The 23,451-nt window shown below is 34.5% G+C and overlaps 1 protein-coding gene across 1 annotated transcript; it reads left to right on the top strand.

Moving 5' to 3' along the window:
* The first annotated feature begins 5,548 nt into the window (after positions 1 to 5,548).
* Positions 5,549 to 20,707, top strand: LOC18445055 (oxaloacetate tautomerase FAHD1, mitochondrial). Its single transcript, XM_006855202.4, has 7 exons — positions 5,549 to 5,686; positions 9,270 to 9,435; positions 13,414 to 13,466; positions 14,340 to 14,402; positions 19,936 to 19,986; positions 20,116 to 20,233; positions 20,434 to 20,707. Exons 1-7 carry the CDS (start codon positions 5,576 to 5,578, stop codon positions 20,547 to 20,549), a joined length of 678 nt encoding a protein of 225 aa, XP_006855264.3. The 5' UTR covers positions 5,549 to 5,575; the 3' UTR covers positions 20,550 to 20,707.
* Positions 20,708 to 23,451: the final 2,744 nt, after the last annotated feature.

Genomic DNA, 23,451 nt, shown 5'->3' with positions numbered 1-23,451 from the left:
TTTTTTATCATTTTTTTTGTTTTTTTTGGCATGTGATCTAATATGCAGGCTTTAAACAGCTTTATTCAGCTTTTTCACGGATTAAATGGTTGAGAAATTTTGTGTTTTTGGATCACGAAAGTTGCATTTTTAGGGTTTTCGCCTTTCTTTGTGTTTCATATCAAATAGGGCATGAATCTGTCAAAATTTGTAGGCATTTTGATCGTAAAGTTGTTCATCAAAACCTTATGTTACGAATTTGTGATAATCATTGAGAAAAACAGAGTTATTTGGAGATTGAAGGCTCAGGTTCACACAACCAGGTAAGAAGTTTGGGTTTTTTTTTTTTTCCGCCATAAGATTAATTTCACTGCATATTTTGAAGATAATGAGTTTAATTTGTAGGGTTTTTAATCTTTATTGTGTTTATTATGATTTAACATATTCAATTTTATGTAATTTGGTCAATTACAACATGAATTTTTAGATGAACACATAGATGTCTATGGAAAAAAATATGTGCTTTTTTTTTTTTTTTTTTTTCCGCCTTTTGATTTTTTGTTCATGATATATTAGAAATAATGTGTTAGATTTCTAGCGTTTTTAATCGTTATAGTGTTGTTTATAATTAGATGTATTCAATTTGATTTGATTTATTCAAATTTAGCTTCATTTTTTAGATTCAATGACTGTTGTGAAGAAAAGAACTGCGTTTTTTTTTTTTGCTCAATTTAATCGATTTGATTTGATTTATTGATGATAATGTGTTCAAAATTTAGGGTTTTGATTCCTTATATTGTTGTTTATTAGAAAATGTACTCAATTGGATGTAATTTATTCACTTAGAGGTGGATTTTTTAGTTAAAATGGCTTATGTAAGATGGCTCTATGAATAACGATTTTTTTTTTTTTTTTTTTTTGTAATCCATGATCGAATTTTTTGTAATACATGATCGAATTTTTTGTAATCCACGATCAATTTTTTTTTTTTTTTTGTAATCCATGATCGAATTTTTTGTTTTTTTGTTTTTGTAACCGATGATAGAATTTTTTGTAATCCATGATCGAATTTTTTGTAATCCATGATCGAAATGTTTGTTTTTTTTTTTGTAATCCATGATCGAATTTTTTGTTTTTTGTTTTTTTTGTAACCCATGATAGAGTTTTTGTAATCCATGATCGAATTTTTTGTAATCCATGATCGAATTGTTTTTTTCTTTTTTTGTAATCCATGATCAAATTTTTTGTTTTATTTTGTTTTTTTGTTTTTTGTAATCCATGATCGAATTTTATGTAATCCATGATCGAATTGTTTGTAATCCATGATCGAATTTTTGTAATACATGATCGAATTTTTATTAATCCATGATTGAATTTTTTGAAAATTTGTGATTTTTTTTTTTAATCCATGATCAAATTTTTTTTTGTAATCCATGATCGAATTTTTTGAATTTTTTTTGTTTTTTTTTTTTAATCCATGATCGAATTTTTTGAAAATTTTTGATTTTTTTTTTAATCCATGATTGATTTTTTTGAAAATTTGTGATTTTTTTTTTTTAATCCATGGTTGAATTTTTTTTTGTAATCAATGATCGAATTTTTTGAAACTTTGTGAAATTTTTTTTTTAATCCATGATCGAATTTTTTGAAAATTTGTGATTTTTTTTTTTAATCCATGATCGAATTTTTTTTTGTAATCAATGATCGAATTTTTTAAAAATTTGTGATTTTTTTTTTTAATCCATGATCGAATTTTTTGAAAATTTGTGATTTTTATTTTTAAACCATGATCGAATTTTTTTTTGTAATCAATGATCGAATTTTTTGAAAATTTGTGAATTTTTTTTTTGTAATCCATGATCGAATTTTTTTTTTGTAATCCATGATCGAATTTTTTGAAAATTTGCTGTAATTTTTTTTTTATTTTTTTTTATCCATGATTGAATTTTTTGAAATATGATGATTTTCCGAAAAGATATAAAAATCGTGATAAGGTTTTGATTATCATGATGTATTAAACCCAATTTTTAATTTTTATTGTTTGAGTTTGCTATACTTTTCTTTTTTTTTTCCATGATCGATTTTTTTGAAAAATGACGATTTTCCGAAAAGATGTGAAAATCGTGACAAGGTTTTAATTATCCTGAGGTATTAAACCATATTTAAAATTTTTATTGTTAAGGTTTTTGTTGAAAAATTTATATGTTGATAGATTATTTATGCAAAAAAATGCATGTTATTATATTTTTAATGCAAAACTGTATTTTTTTATTCTGTTGTTAATTCATTTTTTAGTTGGAATGACTGATGGTAGGTGGCTCTGTGAAGAATTGTTTTTATTATTAATTTTTTATTGCAAAAAATGTATGTTCTTGATAATTGAGTTGTAGCTATGTTTGGAGCTTGCATTTTGTATTGTATTATCCTGAATGTTTATAATTGATATGTACGAAAATATTATTGTCAATAGAGGTATTTTGCAATAACAAATAACAACAAATATGGCTACATGAACTACGCCAACATATTATCACTACACATGGTGATTATTTTTCTTGTTGAACTGTCAGGTTAATTTTTAACTTTTTACATCGTAAAACAGTTGAATCATGTCAAGATCTGCAGAAGACCCCGCATGGCAACATGGGGTCAGACTTGTTCCCAACAAAAAAGACAAAATTATTTGTAATTACTGTCAAAGAGTGATAAGTAGTAGGGTACATAGGTTCAAGCAACACTTGGCAGGGGTTAAGGGAGATGTTTCTGCATGCATTAGTGTCCATAGTAATGTAAAAAAACAGATGGCGGCAATTCTTAATGCTAACAAAGGTAAGAACTTCATTGAGTTGTTATATTTGTGAGAAATAATACACTAAAACGTAATATATTTGTTTTAGCTTGCTATGTATAGGGATGCTATAGGATCCTTCGGAACTAAACTTGTCAGGAATTCTTGAACTATGATGGATCTAGGTTAACCCATCGCTAATATTTTGTTCATTCATATATTTAATCTTATGAATTGTTCTTGCCCTTACAATGCTTTTTGCATTTTAATCCAATTGAATGGTGGGAGATATATGGTACTGATGCACCTCACTTAAAGAGGATAACAATCAAGGTGCTCTCCCAGACATGTTCTGCTACTGGCTGCGAGCGCAACTGGAGTACGTTCCAATGGTTGCACACTACTAGAAGGAATCAACTTGCTTCTGAGAAGCTTCATAAACTAGTGTACGTTCATTATAATTTAAACCTCCGAGAGCGATAAATAAGAAGGAAGCTTGAATATTATGGGCCGATAGATTTAGATACAATATTTGTCATAGACACAGCAGACCAATGGGTAGTAGAAGAGGAGGAGCCAATGTTGCACAAGAGAGCGTTCCTTGAAGCTATCGGTGAGGAAGATCTTGAAGAAGGTGACGAGTAGCATGAAAGAAGAAGCAGCCAACCAACGTATCCACAATTCGTCGTAGATGTCGGTGATATTGTACCTAATGAGGGAGAGTGGGAAGGGGGTCTAAGAGAAAATGAGAGAGACGATGATTTGAGGCCACCCTATCCCAGCCATATTATTCACATATCGAGTCCCAACAGCAACAGTGTAGGGATGAGCACGACAGTGTAGGTGAGCATGAAGGATGAACAAGCTTCGGGGATTTTGGATTGGGAACACAACAAAACACTAACACTCAGGGATTTGGGTATAGTCAGACGCCTGCTAATATCATGATTTGTTTTTAGATCGAATCAATGAATTGTCAAACGAATTCAATTAATGGCATCAGCGTGACCAAGAAGAACAACAACGTCGTCTGTCATTTTAATTTATGTTACTAATTGTATGCTTTATTGTAGTCCATGTATGTTGATATATTTATTCCATGATAATTCTATGTTTATCCTTTTGTGTGATGTAAATTAAATGCTAAATAGTAGTTCATGCAGGGAAAGAACATATCAATATTCGCATATTCATGCAAAAACATGAAAATTCTTAATATAGTACCCTCATTTCTTATTGAATTCCTAAAAAATAATATTTATAATGAATTTTAATAATTTTTTTGTAATTTTTTGAAGCTTTATTCTGACCGATTCACCCAATTCTCGATCCGGATCATCGATTCGTCGATCCGGATCGATTTTTGAGGTGCCCGATCCGGGTCACCGATCCGCTTTTTAAACTATTGCAATAAACCAATATTTGTTGATAACTGGTTAAAATTGGTGGTTGACCGATTTAATCACTAGTTTTACGTGTTTCTTGGATTAGCCGACTATCTTCTCCCTACCGCACTATTGTTTGGCCTAATTATTTATTTATTTCTTACCCTTTCCATGATAATTGCATATCATATTTTTTAGAGAAATGACCTTGTGAGACCCTCCCACACCTATGTGTGTAGGACCCCAAATAATTACCATTAAATTTGGGACAGATCTCCCCAAAGGATCATCATTAAATTTGACATAGATCTCTAGGAAAGTCAAGTCTCATACTCTTGTGATAACTTTTCTAGAGATATGTGCCAAATTTAATGGTGATCATTTTGAGTCTTACACACATGGGTGTGAGAGGGTCTGATAGGAGCATCACTCTATTTTTTATTTCCAAGAACTTTACTAAAAAAATCTCAAGAATTTAGTAAAAAATCGTCCGGCCTTTCTGCCCATTTCAAAACATCGTTCAAAATAAAGGCATCCTCCATTTGGATTACAGAAAAAGGGGAAGACCATTTTTGTCCAAAAATCAAATTTAAGTCGGCCAATAAAAATAAAATAAAGGCATCCTCCATTTGGATTACAGAAACAGGACAAGACCATTTTCGTCCAAAAATCAAATTTAAGTTGGTCAATAAAAATAAAAGAAAAAATATCTCCATACTCTTTATTTTTAAGTTTCATTTCACAATAGACTCGAGATTTTAAAAGATATCTTGAAGTGTGACAATTGTAGATTTTTTTAAGTCAAACAAATATCAAAAGATATGTTTTTTTTAAAAGTCATCTTCCCAAACTTCTAAAGAGAGAAGGGCTTCATGGATGTGAGAGGTTATTGGAAAAAGGGAGAGATGTGTTTTGAAAAAACATAAGAGGATAGAGAGAAACCCATGAAGAGAAAAAGAGAGAAGTTTGAGGTACATAAGTAAAAAGAGAAAAATAATTGAGTTTGAGGTATATAAGTGAAATGAGAAATAATTCAGTTTAAAAAAAACATGTTTTTTTAAAATTTGTTTATATTAAAAAATAGATTTATTAAAACATATGTTTTGAAACTTAGGTTTATGAAGAAATTAAAAAATCATATTTATTTATATTAAAACATAGATTTATTAAAACATATGTTTTGAAACTTGGGTTTTTCGAGAAACTAAAAATAAAAAATAAAAAAATATTTTTCTCAAAATAATGCGATGGGTTTGGACGGCTAATAAAAATAAAATGCGGTGAGTGTGTAGATCGAACACGCGACCTTCAGATCTTTAATCTGACACTTTGGAACCAGTAAATAAAGACGGCGGCTTTTTTTATAAAAATGGAGATGGGTGACACTTTAAAACTTGAAATTTGGGAGTTAATAGGGTTAACAATGGCTGGGGCTTCTGCATCAAACAAGCTCCTGAGTTTGGGAACAAAGATAGTGGCGGTAGGAAGGAATTACGCAGCTCATGCCAAAGAGCTCGGCAACGCTGTGCCAAAGGTCGCCTCCATTTTCTCTTCTCATTCATCAAAATCTCCCCTTTTTGCCACGGTTCCATGATTCTTTTTAGGGAAATGTATATTCTATTTATTAGCTGACAGTCTCTATATGAATTCATATTGCTTTTCGAATACGATTTTCTTTTTCAATCAGATCTTGCTTACTGATCAAGTGTGATGATTTGCTTCCTCTTGATTTTGTGATCATTTGTGTACCAATGTATCTCCCATTTAAATGTGAAATTGGAGAGCTGCAACGGTTTCATTATTTCAAATTGTAAATCCCTACAATCCAAGGATTTACAACTAGGAATAACTGGTAAAATCCCCTTAATCAAGGGATTATATTTGGCATGTAATTGTAATATAAGTATCCCTTTTGGGGTAATAACAAGAAAGGTCAATTCTCCAAAAATTAACTATCAATAACGATCCAATCCGTCACTCACCAGTGATTTCTTCATCTCTCTTGATCGTAGAGATTTTTTTAAGGAAGGTAGACATTCCCGTTGTATCTTGCTTTCATCTTTCATCCATTGATTTCATCTTGCTGTTGGTGTACCATATTGCTGCATCTTACATCCCGCTGATTTCATCTTGCTATCGGCGTGTCATTATTTTTGCATCTTGCATCCCATTAATTGCGTATTGGGTTTGCAAGTTTTGTAACTTGAACGAGATGCAAATGGAGAGGGTTTTGCAAGTTTTGCAACTTGGATGAGTTGCAAAATTTAGAGGGTTTGCATGTCTGCAAGCGTGATTTGCAAAGGGCACTTGGATGTTCTTGGAGCGTAGGATCAAAGATGTTTTTAATCTCCAAAAGATAGTTCAAGAGGCTGTGTTTGGCGGAGGTAGTGGGTGCATGTTTAGGGAGTTCTTTGCAAGGTGGAGGCTATTTCGTACATGAATTGAAAGAGGGATATGACGGTACCTTTCTATTGATCTTGGGACTCAACTTCTTTCTCTGGGTTCCCTTATTTTTCTTCTGATCAGAGCCATTCAAGATCTCCATTCGAAATCACTTGATTGGCATCGAACAGAGATAAAATCCGAGCCATTATCTTCGCTCAAGCTCCTAGCCATATTCTTGACCTCACGCTGTCATGGTGGCCTTCGAATCAAGGCTGAACTCGTTCCGAGCAAATCAGGCCAGGACCTGAGACTTGCCCATGGTTGAGTCACTGATGAGCACCATCTTGAACACGTAGTCGATATTCCGGCTCGGATTGCTCGCCATAGTAACACACCACCGAGATTCTCTCTTACTAGCTTCCCTCTCTCTAGAAAGAAGCCTGTAAATTCCTTGCTACTTGTATTCCATTGACGCAGTTCCGTCAAATTTCCCTATTCTATGTCTATTGCCATAGACAACCAAAAACCTTGTCTGTCTGAAGACTCCACCAATGTCATCCCTGATGGGAACACTATGACCAATGGTAATAGCTTTTCTTCCTTTGTTAGTGATTTCACTAGCCTTTTTCATTTGACCAACAATGACAATCCTGGTAATATTCTTGTCTCTCACATCCTTGAAGGTGAGAATTATCCACAATGGAGTCGAGCTGTGACTACTGCTTTGAGTGCCAAAAATAAGCTCTCCTTTGTGGATGGTTCTTTAATCATACCTCCCATCTCTTCTTCTAATCATTTTCTATGTAAAAGATGCAATGATATGGTCCGATCCTGTATCTAAAATTCTCTCAATAAAGAGATTGCTGAAAGAGATTACTGATAATATTTTTTATAAAACCACAGCTCAAGGCATGTGAGATGATTTGAAAGATCGCTTTTCTCAAAGCAATGCACCTCGTCTTTTCAAGTTACGACGGGATCTTGCACTTGTTTCTCAAGGTTCTTCCACGATTTCAGCTTATTACACCAAACTTAAATCTCTTTGGGAAGAACTTGCTTCTTATACCCCTCTTCCACCTTGTTCTTGTGGGTATTCTAAGGCCTTGCATGACTATCTACAACATGACAGATAAATTTCATTTCTCATGGGACTCCATGAGTCTTATCACCCAATTCGAGGCTAGATCCTTCTAATGGACCCTCTTCCTAAAGTCAATAGAGCTTATTCTCTTCTTTTTCAAGAAGAAAAGCAGTAGCAGGTGGCTACAAAAACAATTTCCGTCGTAATTTGATCATCCCACATGCCTTGAGCAGTGGTTTCATAGGAAATACTATCAACAATCTCTTTATTGACAGAAGTTTGGATCCAGTATCAGACCATGTCATTGCATCTTTTTCATAGAAGTGGGTATATAAAGTGACTCGGTAAGGTAAAATGACAAGGAATTGGTGGAAGGGAGATTTTGATAAGGGAAAATGTTCTCATGAAATACTGACAAGGAATTAGTGGAAGGGAAATTTTGATAAGGGAAAATGTTCTCATGAAATACTACATCAGAGAAGTGAAAATAGAATTGGTGGAAAGGTTGAAAATAGAATTTCCGATCCAGGATCGGACCATGTCATTGCATCTTTTTCATAGAAGTGGGTATATAAAGTGACATCGGTAAGGTAAAATGACAAGGAATCGGTGGAAGGGAGATTTTGATAAGGGAAAATGTTCTCATGAAATACTACATCACGAGAAGTGAAAATAGAATTGGTGGAAAGGTTGAAAATAGAATTGGTGGAAAGGTCAAGAAGACGGTAGCCTTTTTGAGCATGGGATAACCAAGGAAAACACATTTGCGAGTGCGAGGGTCGAACTTATCCTGATTTGAATCGATTTTTTTTTTTTTCATTGACCCAAATGGGATAATTATATTACAATTACATGCCAAATATAATCCTTTGATTATGGAAATTTTACAGGATATATGCTATTCCCAGTTGTAAATCCCTGGATTGTAGGGATTTTTATTTTCTCCCTTAGACAACCCTCTTCAACTTCGAGTTTTTTGTGACTCTGATTGGGCAAGTTGCCTTGATACCCGCCGCTCTACCACTTGATATTGTGCCCACTCTCTTATATCTTGGAAAACCAAGAAGCAACATACTGTTAGTCGGTCTTCCGCCGAGGCCGAATACCGAGCTATGGCTACTGCCAGCTGTGAGATCATTTGGTTACGCTCCCTGCTGCATGACTTGGATGTTTATCACTCACCACCTGCCGTTCTTTATTGTGACAATCAAGCTACACAAAGCTACATTATAGATTTCAGTGATGCATGACAGTCTCATCTACTCTTTTAATTATTAAGGAAGGAAAAAGGGATGGTCTCTTCTACTTTGAGCATCCTGAATATCTGTAGTAAGTTTGATTTATTCGGTATTTGTGAATTAGTTTTTGCAGTTTCAATACCGTTGTATTTTCTACTGTGAAATCTGAGAGAAGCTCCTCTAAGCTTCTTCTTGATGACATTTTCAACATGAAATTGTTGGCTTTTGTTTGTATGCCATTTCTTCTAATAATGCATGGAGGATATTGCTTGAAATTGTTACCAGGATTTTACTTTTCATTATCAATGAAAAATGGAGTCCATATATTCTGTTTGATCCCTGGATCTTTGAGATGTTAGGCGAGCGGTTAATCTTATTTATATTGTGCTTGATTTACTCCTTCATTCAATTAGGAGCCAGTTCTATTCTTGAAGCCCACATCTTCTTATCTTCAAAATGGGGGTGCCATTGAAGTCCCTCATCCTTTGGAGTCATTGGATCATGAAGTCGAGTTAGCAGTCATTGTTGGGCGAAATGCTCGTGATGTACCCCAAGGAACCGCCATGGACTATGTTGGAGGTGCTCTCTGCTTTCGAGAAATTTTGTCCTTTAAATACTTTTAAGGGAGTATTTTAGTAAAAAAAATTGATTTGCATGGTAGCAGGCGATTTACTTCTCTCTCTCTTTTTCTTGCCCCTCCCTTGAAGAACCAAGCAATGGTACTTTCGTTTTTTTCATAATCAAGCAAGCATCATGCCAGTGACCTCTAATTGTTACGTGGCTACATATACTAGTACTAATTGTTACACTTATAACTGTAGAACAGATTATTTCGTGATAAAAGTCTTGATAATTGCACTGAAACAGATCACGCCCCAGCCATGAACTTTGTCACTGAATTCTGGTTATAACTTGGGTAGTATATTTCTATTTCTCATCTAGGTCATGCTAATGTGTGTTAAACAAACAGGTACATGATCACATTGATATCTCATATTATCTACCTTAGTAACATTGACCTTGGACCTAGAGCTGCTGATATTTATATTCTTGCTGTCGTTACATTTACAAAGGAGAATCAGGTTTTACAACTTTGCGTAGAGGATCATTCTTAGCAGATTGTTGGCAAATATAGCTATGGGTGATATATCTTTGTGGCCCTCATCCTCACTCCTCCCTAACTCTCTAATTTGCCAGTCCATGTTTTTCCAGCTTCTTTTCTATTCCTTTCTTTCTTTTATTAGATGTGTACATCTCTAATTCTTTTATTAGGGGATACTTGATGTGTGCTTCATAATCAGTGAATCGGTTATTTATCAAAAAGAATGAATGTAGCTATGGATGGTTTTGACTTCTAACTACAGTAGACACCAATCTATGGGATGATTTAAAAGCTCAAGAAGCTCTTTAATTTAGGATTAAGTTGTTGGAAGAACTTTTGAATTTTTCCCTATATTTCCCCTTATATTGGTCCTTTACTTCAAAAAAGAAGCCCTTTAAAATTAAAGGGTTCCTAAAAAAGAGTTTTGTATTTTTTACTACAGTGGCCCTAAAAAATAAGAGTTTTGTATTTTTTACTGTAGTGGCCCTTTACTTCCTGCATATTTGATCTTCGATGCATGTCTTTATGTCTAGCTCTTCGTTTTTTATTGTATATAGTGTTTCCCTAGAACTTCTTGGTTTTGGTTTTTCTCAAACTCTGGCTTGGGTTTTCTACCGTTTCTTTTTCCTCTCTTTAATGCTTTTTCTCTTTTTTCTTAGAATCAGCCAGGTTTGCATATTTGCCAATTCAAATTGGATTGACATGAAAAAATGCTTCATCAACTGATCTGGTTCTAATATCATTGGGTTTTCTCTTTTGATCAAGATAATGACCATCATTGGGTATTCTGGATGCTGGACCTACTCTACCTTCCATTTGCATATTAACTGATCTATTTACAAGATTACTATTTGAAGGCCCAAGAAGTTGGTATATTGATTTGTGATGAGTATCACGTATTACTTATTACCTTTAGCAAGGCTGCTTGCTATTCTCGTTAACAGTCTTTTGCAGTCAATAGAAACCATTATCTCTGCTAGAATTGTGCAAACTTGTTTTCTACTAGTCCATCTGCAGTAGCTGAGGAGAGGCCACTCCTTGTCTACTTAATTTATCAACCAAGTCTTGAAAATATTTCTATAAAACCCACACTTTGGGCAAAGTTCATAGCCTATTAAATGCATAGATTTGCATGGTTTCTCTTGTATGCCACAATGACAACTTTGACCCAATTTTCTGATCACCAATGTGTTGGAATATTACTCAGGAAAGCAACAGTTCAAGAAGGTTTAGCCCTTTTAGCTACTCCCAGTCAATCAGCCTGCGACATTGTCTGCTGCTCTTGTACAATCTTTGCACCAGGGACAATGCATTAAAACTAAGTTGATGGAAACATTATATTATGATTTTGTTTAAGAGTCCTTACCTTCTGTCATTTTAGTGGAGTCGACAATGTCGATCAAGCTGATAGTGAAAAAAAATGAAACTTTCAACTGAGCATAGAAGAAATATGGTTTTCTACACCTGAAATCGATTAATAAATTATATGCATCCAACCTCAAATAGTTGGGAAAAGGCTCTGAGGATGATGATAATATGAAGGGTTACTTGCGTCAGACGCAGTCTAGAAGGATTAAAGGAGTTGAAATTTCTCTAAAATATACTTGTTGATATGTGAAGATGAATCAGACTTTGTAACTAAATCTAGAGTAGTCATAACAATTGATTAGGTAAACGTTAAAATAAAATAAAATTGATATGGTAAAATGCACTATACTATGTGGCTTTGTGCAATAGATATCTGGAATCTAGAATTCTTATGAGGAAGCCAACAAAGATATGGCATGTAGGATTTGTTGGAGTGAGGCCCTAGACAGTTAACTGATCCAAAATCTCTGAAGATGAGAATTAGAAGTGAGAGCTTCAGGAACAAGACAAATGAAAAAGCAACTAGGAAGTTAAAGAGCAAGAAACATGACAGAAATTAAAGAAGCAATAACTTGAGGAACACGACAGACATTAAAGAAGCAAACACATGTCCTAGAGCAACTAGAAGTTATCTTTAAGCTCTTCGTGTTTTTTTTTTAAATTATCTTTATGCTCTTTGTGTTACAGTTGCTGGACATGTAAATTTCATGTGCTTTGCCATAACAACCTAACCTGAGATATATTTGAAGCTTCAATAAGTATAGAAAAAACCAAAAGGATTTTTGGTAAGCGAAGAACTATGAAATCTTCCTGAAGTTGCCATAATATGTTGTCCTAAAGAAAGAAATGGGAGGTTCTTGGTGTCTCTCTCAACTGGAAACCAAATACTGTGAAGTTTTTAGGAAGAGTATTAATGAAAGAAATAAAAATAGAGTTCCGAGGGCTTGTATTGGATTGTATATTTAGTGTGTGCCAGTTTCTAGTTTGCCTGCCAAAATGATGGATTAGGGTTTTCCAAAATAAAGGATTTTGTTTAGTCATGGCTTTGATTCTATGTCAGACTTGAGTGAGACAAGGAATAAGGACTTGAATAACGGAAAGAATATTCCTTTCTGGTAGGAACAACTAATCGAATATAACTCTCCTGTGTTTTAAAACCTTGATTAGAAGGTCGGATCGATCATTCGGGACCAATCCAAGTTGCCGATCCCGGCTGGATCCGGCTGATTCTTTGGTGTGAGATTCGGTTCCCCAAAAAAAAATGATATAAAAAATTTTAAATTTGAAAAAAACTTATAATTGAAAAAATTAAGAAAATGAAATGGGTGAGAACCATGCAATTCGACCAATCTGAATTACCTGGTTCCCTTACAGACTTGCTTGGATCCTTGATAGAACCAGGTGATTCTATCAAATTCAAAACAATTCTTGGTTCCAACTAGGAACCAGGTTGGACCCTACCAATTCCCAATCCGAATCGGTGATTCCCCGACTAGATCGACGATTTTTAAAACACCCGAATACTATTATGACACATCGACAGTCTGTCATGCACTCCAATTGACTTGCATTTGCAGCTGGTGGTAATAGCACCTTTTTTATTCTATACTTTCTCTTTGTTGATGGTTTGGTAACTATATTTAGATGAGAAGGTGATATGGCCCCCTTTTTTTGGTAGTCTTCCCCCCCTCCCTCTAGAAGTGTCTCTTCCTTTATGTGCTCATCTTTCTTCCCTGTTAGGAGATTTGGAACTTTTACGCCATTGGGTATGGCATAAAAGATTTCTCCAAATGAAATATTTGGACAATTATATCTGCAAGTTAAATGCTATTAATTTTTAGATAATATGATAATTGTTTGGGTAAATATAATGTGTATAATGAATTTTTGTATTTTATATTTAATCTATAAAAAAGATCAGGAGCTTTATTCAACTTGGAGGCCATCTTTCTCTTCACTGTCTCTAATCATAAAAAGGATCTTTGCATTCCAATATGTCAATGGTGCTTTTGAATCCATACTCTATAGTTTACATTTCAAGTATTAGTAGAAGTTTGGCAGTTAATGCCTACTGATTCAAATCACAGGTTATGCACTTGCCTTGGACATGACTGCCAGAGAAATACAATCTTCTGCTAAGGTATACATCTGAGCTTTTGTATTTTAAATGTTGATTTTGTTACAAATTTTTTTAAAGAGGAAATATGTAAGTTAAGTTGCTACATTTAGCCTTTGTCTATGGAAGCTAACAACTTTCTTCAATCTTGTCGCATCATTTGAACTTCACCACTTAAGGGATGTGCACTAGATTTTGCTGCATTTCGCAGTCAGACTTAGATGGTTTTGTGATCTAAACTGCTCAATCGACCTGTGGAACATTGCTTTTTGTGAGGTTGTTTTCATAATCAATGGAGTCATTCCCTTTTAATGGAAGGATGTGGCTAGATCCCTATGCCTTTATATTAGGAAGATGAAGGTAATATAATAGTATACTTAGGCCTTCATGAAGGTACGGCAATTTTCTCTATACACACAAACAGGAGCATGTGTTTGGGTTCGTGTATGTGTGCGCGCGCGTGAGTGCGTGTGTGCGTGTGCTTCTGAAAGATGATAATGCTCATATATTGCCTGTTATGTGCTCCCAACTTTTCACAGTTATTCATCTACAATAGTAATTGTTGTCCTTTTTGTGTACAACCAGTGGTCAGGTCTTTGTGGAGGAAAATCGTTTTGTGCCATTTGGTTGTGTACTATATATTATTAGTTACCCTCCACAATCACTAGTTTCAAAATTGGGTTAACTACCTATTCTAAGTTTCAATCTCTTCTTCACTTGAACTGAGAATTGTAGTAAGAATTACAACGATTAGATTGACTAGCAACATTGGTGCAGAGAGGTGGCACGGACTAGGTTTATGAACCTATATTTTCTCAATAATTACTTTCAGTTGTCTACTGTCGAGAGAGATTCTTAGCATGTCTACTGGTTTCTCACACATTTTTCTATCTCTAGGCTGCAGGGCTTCCTTGGACAGTTGCCAAAGGCCAAGACACCTTCACCCCCATTGGTTCAGTTGTAAGATCTCTTATATAGCATCTATTTTGGCATTGGATTCTCCATTAAGCAGCATTGTACCTTGGTTTGAAATTTGTGTGCGCTCAAGATGCAGTGAACTTGTATATATTCACACACACAAACACATGAGAGTTTCCATAGAGAATATACTCTCTTTTCTTATAAGTTGCATCGACAACCCCCCTATTTTTTAATAAATTCCTGTACACTCTTTTAAACTTTATTTTAAGACTCTCGCAAGATGGCATCATGGCATCAAAAGCACAACATTTGAAAATTTCTTTCCTATACTGAAGTAGGTGCTGAATCGCATCGAATCTTCTATTCCAAAGGAGCAAATGTTTTGTGACTTGGATTTGAGTTGGTCAAAGTCTCTAAATTTGGAGTTTGTGCAGCTCCTATCTATGGAAAAATATTTTTCAAATTTCAATTTTTAGATCATGATGTTTATTAAGTTTTACCTTCTTGAGATGAAGTTAAAAGAACATGATGTATCTGCATATATGTAAAACATGGATTGTTGGAGGGTTCTCATTATAACCTATAAGAAAACTGGGTATGTTGCCTATAAGAGACACAATCCCCACCCCGAACCCTCGCCCCCCCAAGGGACCCCTTAAACTTTTATTAGATTCGCCTATTTATTTTTACACACACACTTAAAATATTAAAAAAATAATTCTCAAAAAATAAATTGATCAAAATACCCCTTAAAACTTTTATTAGATTCGTCTATTTATTTTTGCTAATTATTTTTTAATATTTTATTAGATTCGCATATTTTTTAGGAATAGACACTCAAAATTTCAATTGATTTGGATTACTAAAAAAAAATATTAAAATTCAAATACGAAATTCAATCGTAACAATTAGATTACCCAGATTCAATTTGGGCCATTGGGCCTTTACTGTAGCTGTCAGTTAGTAGACTGATCTCAGATTCTTCGAGAATTATTATTTTTTGGAACTTTGTGTCAATCCAATGGCAATCTTACAAGCACCATTTTGAAATTTAAGGGACAAGAATGATTGGATTGTGACCTTCATGTACAAAAGATAAATGGTCCCACTAAATTTTTTAAGGGTATTTTGATCAATTTATATTATACAAATTAATTTTTTAATATTTTTATTAGCTGTGCCTTGATGAGAAGAATAGATGCCTAAATTTTCACATGATTTAAATTTGTAGAAAAAAATTAAATATGAAATAAGGTCATGTCCGTCAGATCGGCTCAGATTGAATCTGGGCCATTGGGCTCATATGTAACTATAGGCTAGTGGGCCTACATATATATATATATATATGGGAAAAGATGAGATTAGCCCACCAGCTCATATGAACATATGAGCCCAACGTCCCAGATTGATTCTGAGCCGATCTGACGATCACAGATGTCCGGTAGTGTTTCAATTTTAGGTTTTTTTCTATAAATCCAAATCACTTGAAATTCTAGGCGTGTGTTTATCAAAAATAGGGGAATCTTCGAAAAACATCAAAAAAATATTTTACATGAAATAAATTGACCAAAATACCCCCGAAAAGTTTCAAGGGGTATTTTGGTCGGTTTGTTTTTCTCGAACAATTTTTTTATATTTTTATTAGATGCGCCTTGATGAGAAGAACGCACATCTAAAATTTCAAACGATTTGGATTTGTAGAAAAAAAAAATAAATTCAAGCACTACCGGATATCCGTGATCGTCCGATTGACCCAGATTCAATCTGAGCCGTTAGGCTCATATGTTCATATGAGCTAGTGGGCTAATCCCATCTTTTCCCACATATATATATATATATATATATATATATATATATATATGGTGTAGGCCCACTAACCTATGGTTATATATGAGCCCAATAGCCCAGATTCAATCTAGGCCGATCTGATGGACATGACCTTATTTCATATTTTAATTTTAATTTTGTTTCTGTAAATCTAAATCATGTGAAATTTTAAGCGTCTATTCTTTTCATCAAGGCACATCTAATAAAAATATTAAAAAAATAATTTGCATATTATAAATTGATCAAAATACCCCTAAAAAGTTTAGTGTGTATTTTGGTCAAATTATTTTCACAAAATATTTTTTTGATATTTCTTTTGGATTCTTCTATTCTAAAGAACACACGCCTAAAATTTCAAGTGATTTGGATTTATAAAAAAAACTAAAATTCAAATACGAAATGCAATCGTGATCATTGGATCGGTTCAGATTCAATCTGGGCCATTGGACTCATATGTAATGTAGGTTTGTGAGCGTACGACAACATTTTTCATATATCTATATATATATTTCATGTATTTTATAAAGGGCATTTTGGTCTTTTTAAAATCTCTCCAAACCTTAATTTCAACATCAAAAGATTTCTTTGACTTTTTTGAATGATGATTGAACTTTCAATGTATTTAAAATTACAAAAATGGCCTTATCAAAATTTTCGAGTAAGCCATTGTTAGTGTAATTTTTTGGACTTGTAAGGGCATTTGATGCCAAAAATTTTGGATACTAAGCTCTAAGTTCATTATTAATATGGTGTACTCTAAAATTAACCCTATATATATGGAAAAAGTTTATATAAGTGCGAGGCTCTAAACAATCAAATTACAACGCACCTCAAAAATTTCACTAGAAGAGGTTGTTTTGATGCCCAAATATCCTCAAATTGATCATCTCGACCTCAAAATGCATGGACATGAGAAAATAAATAAATTTGAATAGTGAGAAAAAAGTTTATATAGAGTCAAGGCTCTAAACAATCAAATTAGAGCCCACCTCAAAAATTTTATTAGAAGGGGTTGTTTTGATACCCAAATATCCTCAAATTGATCATCTCGACATTATGATGCATGGACATGAGAAAAAAATGGATTTCAAGTTTTGGAAATAGTGCAATCTTATAATGCATTTTTGGACAATCAATTTTTAAGATTTTCACATTTTCATAGATCTGCTCAATCTGCACTATTTTTTATGCTTTAAATTTCATAATTAAAGATGAAAATATATTTTAAGGCTATCACAAAATTTTGAAGATTGAAAGTCACATTTCTCGACCTATGGGCGAAAATGAACAGTATTTTCGCCCATAGGCTCGGCGCCGTCCGATTTTTTTGGACAGCGTGGATTAAAGGCCGTCACCGACTTAGCATGTCCATGGCGGTTCGTGACGGGATTTTTTTCGCGCAAAAAGTATGGGTCAAATATGGGGGGACCTCCATGGCTCCCGTAGGTCCGTGGGATTTTAGGCAAACCATCACGGACATAGCATGTTCGTGACAGGGGCGAAACACTATAGCACTTCGTCTCTAGGCATTTTTAAGACTTTTCCTCTCTCTCTCTCTCTCTTTCTCTCTCTCTCTCTCTCTCTATATATATATATGAAAAAAGCTGGGATTAACCCACTAGTTCATATGAACATATGAGTCCAATGGTTCAGATTGAATCTGGGCCGATCTGACGATCACGGATGTCCGATAATATTTGAATTTTATTTTATTTTCTACAAATTCAAATCATTTGAAATTTAGACGAGTGTTTATCAAAAATAGGTGAACCTTCGAAAAATATCAAAAAATTATTTTACATGAAATAAATTGACCAAAATACCCCTAAAAAGTTTTGGAGGGTATTTTGGTCATTTTATTTTTTGCGAATAATTTTTTTTATATTTTCATTAGGTGTTTCGTGATCGTCAAATCGGTCCAGATTCAATCTGGGCTGTTGGGCTTATATGTTCATATGAGCTAGTGGGCTAATCTCAGCTTTTTCCTATATATATATATATATATATATATAAGCGAGAGAGAGAGAGAGAGAGAGAGAGAGAGAGAGATGTTCTTTCTGAGTTTCATACAAATAACTTGCCAATAAAGTAGATAATCTGCAATAACTTACCTAAGTAAATAGATGATTTTGTATAATTGATTCAGCATGCTTCAGCTAGTTTATTAGCGATTTCTGTTGCTACATGATTGATGCAGCATGTTTCAGCTAGTTTATCAGCAAATTCTGTTACTATATGAGTTCTTCTTTGGGATGCCTCCCTGTTATCTATTATGCATGGATGCTTCGTAATAGCTGCCAAAATCCTGATGGGTTTTTTGAAAACCTTTGGAAAATGACCATGGATTGATGGTGAAGCTGTGACCACACCTGTATCCGTGCATCATACCTGTTGAAAATGGCAAGTCATCCAGTGGTTTTACAAATAACAAACCACATTCGGGCTGCAGTTTCACAATGAATTCTCTAATGAAATGGCTATTTTTTTTATTTTTACTTTTAGTAACATTTTTTACTGCAAAACTGTATTCTGTACAATTGTGGGCTTTAAGCTGGTAAGACAACAAAACAATGGGGTATCGAGAGACAAAATTGTGTGTTCTTTTTGTCATATGAAATTTGGGAGACTAATGAAATAGGTATAAAAGAGTGTGGTGGTAGGCGTAGTGCTTACTCTGTTTGGTTCGTGCAAGGGGTATCACTGATGACAGGCATGCAGCATTTCTTGGTTAACTCATCCGCAAGGGTGTTACCTTCTACAAAGTCTATTGGTAAGTAATTTGAGAGAGGATGTCATGGATTTTGTTGAATGCTTGGTGCAGTCTCCATGGGCAAGTTGTCTCATGCAGGCTCATGTTATGGTGTTCGCTGAATCGCTCTGGATGAGCAAGTTGTCATCCCATTGGCTGTAGAAGTTTTTGAGAACAGCCAGAAGTTCCCAGGTTTCGGCGAAGTTTGCATCTCCATGGCCTGCAGGGAGTGAAAATGTTTAGGAGGATATGTCCCTGGCTGTTTGAGTATATACTTCCCTAATTCCACTGGGTCCTGGGTTTCCTTTTGAATCAACATTGAAATTAAATTTGTTTGTTCCAATTGTCTTGGGGAAATGTGGGGTTGCGTGTGGTGGACAAAACAATGTCATTCCATTCAGCTGGGAACATGACTGTCAAGAAACTGACTAGATGATAAATCTTGAAATCAGACTGGATGCCTGCTTTTTGAGCAACAAACTGCCTAGGGAAGCAAACACTAGCCAGACTTGATACATATTTTGTATTAAAAACCGTGACAGTCCAGGTTCCTTCATCCATGGGAATCTGCTGGTTTATATCAACTGGTAATGATACATAAGGGTAGTAGTCATATCAAGAATGAACACATGCATCTGACTTGGATAATTATTCTGCATTACCGTAGTTTCATGTGCAATTCTATCTCACTTGAATGGCCTATTAAATTTGGACCCTGTTCTGACTCTTTTCTTAGTGTTCATTGTCTTTTATTGCATGATCTTCGAACTTGATTATCCATTGAACAACCTGGTATATTGGCCACTTTGCCATAGAAAATTGGAATTCCCTTTGATCCTCCGGAGGAAAAGAATTGTCCTACTACAAACTAGGCTTATCATAGATAATCTAGGTGTGGATGTGATAGCATTTTTTTTTTTCAGCCAATTTGAAAGCTCTGAGAAATTTTTTACAACGTTCTTCAATGTGCTAATGTACCAGTTTTCTTCCCTGCAGATACCCACGTCTATGGTGAAGGACCCTCATGACTTGGAGTTATGGCTAAAGGTTATCATCCCAAGTCATGTCGTTGTTTTCTGTATTTTTCTTTTCTCTAATTCATTGGCATATTTCCTTGCTCCTTATGTTTCTTTCATTATTGTATTATATATGAGTTGACAAGAAGGGATTACGCAGGTAGATGGTGAAACCCGACAAAAGGGTTCAACCAAAGATATGATGTTTAAGATCCCATTCCTTATCAGTCATATAAGCTCTATTATGACTCTTTTTGAAGGAGACGTCATACTGACTGGTAATGGCTTGAATTTTTCAGCATTTTTCTACCAACTTACTTGACGTCGATCTTTTTTTGTTCTTTTTTTTGTTTTCTGCCATTTTTGACCATTGAAAGCTCCATATGATAAAATAAAACGAGAAAATACTGAAAAGTTTCTTCGAACTTTATATTACAAAAATTAATCAGTTAATTACTTTGAATTGATTATTTACTAGGTACTCCACCAGGAGTTGGTCCTGTAAAGGCAGGACAGAAGATAACAGCAGGTATAACAGGCCTGGTTGAGGTCCAGTTTGATGTTCAGAAGCGCCAGCGACCAAACAGTTCTTAAATACATCAAAACAATCAAAATGATTTCTGCCACCGAAACTCCTCTTCCTATTCCAATCGAGACCTGATGATTTGAAACTCCGCAATTCAATGCTGAAGGCTCCCAAATATGTATTTCTGATTATAATATTATGCAGATTGGACAATTGTGTTTGTGCATGAACATGTGCGTGCCCGTGCGTATGTTGATTGCTGATGGGCTCATGTGGATAGTTCTCCAATGCACACACATTTCATCATGCAAAGCCAGCCAAAAGATAAGGGCGTATGTTGATTGCTGATGGGCTCATGTGGATAGTTCTCCAATGCACACACATTTCATAATGCAAAGCCAGCCAAAAGATAAGGGAAAATATTTCATCCACGCACCATTGGGTGGATGCTACATAGGTCAATCGTCCCCTATTTTGACCCCTGAGGGCATTTCTTCCCCTCTTTAAGGAGCCCATGAAGAAACATTTTGTAAAAGATCCTTAAAAAATGTTTTTAATGGTTCAAGAAGTGCAGGTTATCTATTTCATAGGCGGTTATATCTAGCCCTTTATAGATTCTTTCTTTCTAAAAAAGGAGTTACATTTGGAATATTTATGGGCATATTTCATAGGAGTATGAGCCTACATCTCCGTTAAAAATAAGAACTGAATGTATGTGACCAACCTCCGTAATGAATTCCGTAAGACATGTTTGATTCGTAAGTTTTGTGGTGGTTTTCATGAGAGGTCATGGACACCACCGCATGCATCACTTAATTTTATTTTGGAAATTGTGGCTACCAAAAAAGCATGGAACTACCCTTTTTCACAATGGAAAGTAGTATGGTCAGGAATGGGCTCAATGTTAGGTAGTCAATGTGGCAAGGAGTCTAATGTGACGTTTTGAGTTTCATTTTTATTATAGATAATAAATTTTATTTCCCATCAAATTATCACTACCTCCTCCAAAGAAAAAAAAGAAAAAGAAAAAAAAAGTTCACCGTTTTGGAAGCCTCAACTTCTATAAAAAAAAAAAAGAAAAAAAAAAAAAGAAAAAAAGAAAAAAAAAAAAGGAAGCTCACTGTTTTGGAAGCCTCAACTTCCATTGCTAAAATGGGACTGTGATACATATGGGAAGTGATATATATATTAGACACATGGGTAATGATCATGTATATTTTCAATACACGATATAAGAGTTTTTTATCCTTTGTTTCCTTCAAATTTCCTTTTTACCCCATTTCTCTCTCACCCTCTTGTATCTTGAGAGTGCATCTAAATAACAAATCTCTTGCTCTCTCTCTCTACATATCTTCTCCTAAAAGCCTATATACCTCTCATCTCTCTTCTCTCTCTTTCTTTCTCATCGGATCTCTCTCTCCCTGCTGAACTGAATCTCTTGGTCTCTATATTTTCCTAAAAACCCATATCTATTCTTTCTCTTTCTCATCAGATCTCTCTCTCCCCGCTGGCCCTCACTAGAAAGCCATATTCTCCCTCTGTATCTCCCACTACCCATAAAAACCTGCAAGTCCCTCTCTTCTCTCTTTCTCACTTTATCATCAAACCTCTCTCTAGAAAGCCAAATTAAAGAAATTTAAACCATTGTTGTACTCTTTGAGACTAGCCATGAATCATGCAAAAACCGAAGGAAAAAATCACATAAAAGAGCAAAGTGTGCTTGAAACCCAAATTGTTAACAGATGCATAAGTATCCACTTCATCCAAAAAGCGAAATCCTCTGGTATTTGCAGAGAATGAAAGTACACAGACGCAATAAGATATGTATAGAACCAGTCCTTTTGTGGTGACATATGATTCAGTTCCAGTAAGAGAGAGAGTAGGGTGATGGAATGGCAAAATATAGAAAGAGAAGATGTGAGATAGATGGAGAGAGGTGTTCATGGAAAAATGAAGAGTGAGGAATAGTGACATTTCAAAGAGAGGTTTCAGGCTTCACAAATTAGTGGGCTTTGAGATCTTTCGGTTTGTAAAATGGATGGCCTACAAGTCCAATGCACCTCAACACCACGTATTGAAAATACACATGATCATTCCCTTTACACCGTGTATTGAAAATACACATGATCATTTCCTTATTTTCTAGAGTTGAATAGCAAGATTTAAGAAAATTTAATATCTTTGGACAGATGCATATTGTGATACAATGGTTGTGGGGCTTTGGCTACGAAAGAAGCCGCCAAGATTCCAACTCATTAATCACATTCCTATCATTTTTCCATATTTTTTTGTGGTTACACGAATTCGGGTGAGGTTTATATAAGGCCTTCATGTTAAATAATTAAAATAAGGTGAACCTTTAAGCTGTCCGAAGATGTAATTTTAGTGTATAATTTTTTACAAAAACCCGAAATCTTTTTCGTCCCCAATTATAAATTTCAATTTCTAAAAATGGTACAATTCAAACACATTTGTGAACTTGAAAATCTTGAAAATGGATGGTCTAGATAATGTGTTATAAGATGAATTATTTTTTGGACTTGAAACCTACTTTTTTCCATATTCATATTCTCAACGTCAAGATGATCAACCGGAGGGCCTTCCATTGCTAAGGACCTTTTCTAATGAATTTCCAATGTGCAACTTACTTCAACATTCACACCTTATGTGAACCTTTTTTTTTTTATTATTATCAAATTAATGCCCCATTTGAATGTTGTCTCTGAGTGCCAACTTCGCTCTCTAATGCGTGGAAACTTTTATAAGTTGTTTGATGTTGTGATCCTGATCTTGATGAATGAAAGAGCAACATGGGAAATCATTAACGATGGTCTAGATAATTTTGAAAATGGATGGTCTAAACAATCTAGAAAATTGATGGTCTAGATAATATGTTACAAGATGCTTTATTTTTAAGATTTAAAGTATGTTTTTTTTTCTATATTCATATTCTTAATATCAAGATGATCA

Source organism: Amborella trichopoda, chromosome 2 (genome assembly GCF_054954075.1).
Source record: "Amborella trichopoda isolate Santa Cruz 75 chromosome 2, AtrichopodaSantaCruz75HAP2 v2.0, whole genome shotgun sequence".
NCBI lineage: Eukaryota > Viridiplantae > Streptophyta > Magnoliopsida > Amborellales > Amborellaceae > Amborella > Amborella trichopoda.
This window is presented reverse-complemented; position numbering and strand designations above follow the sequence as displayed.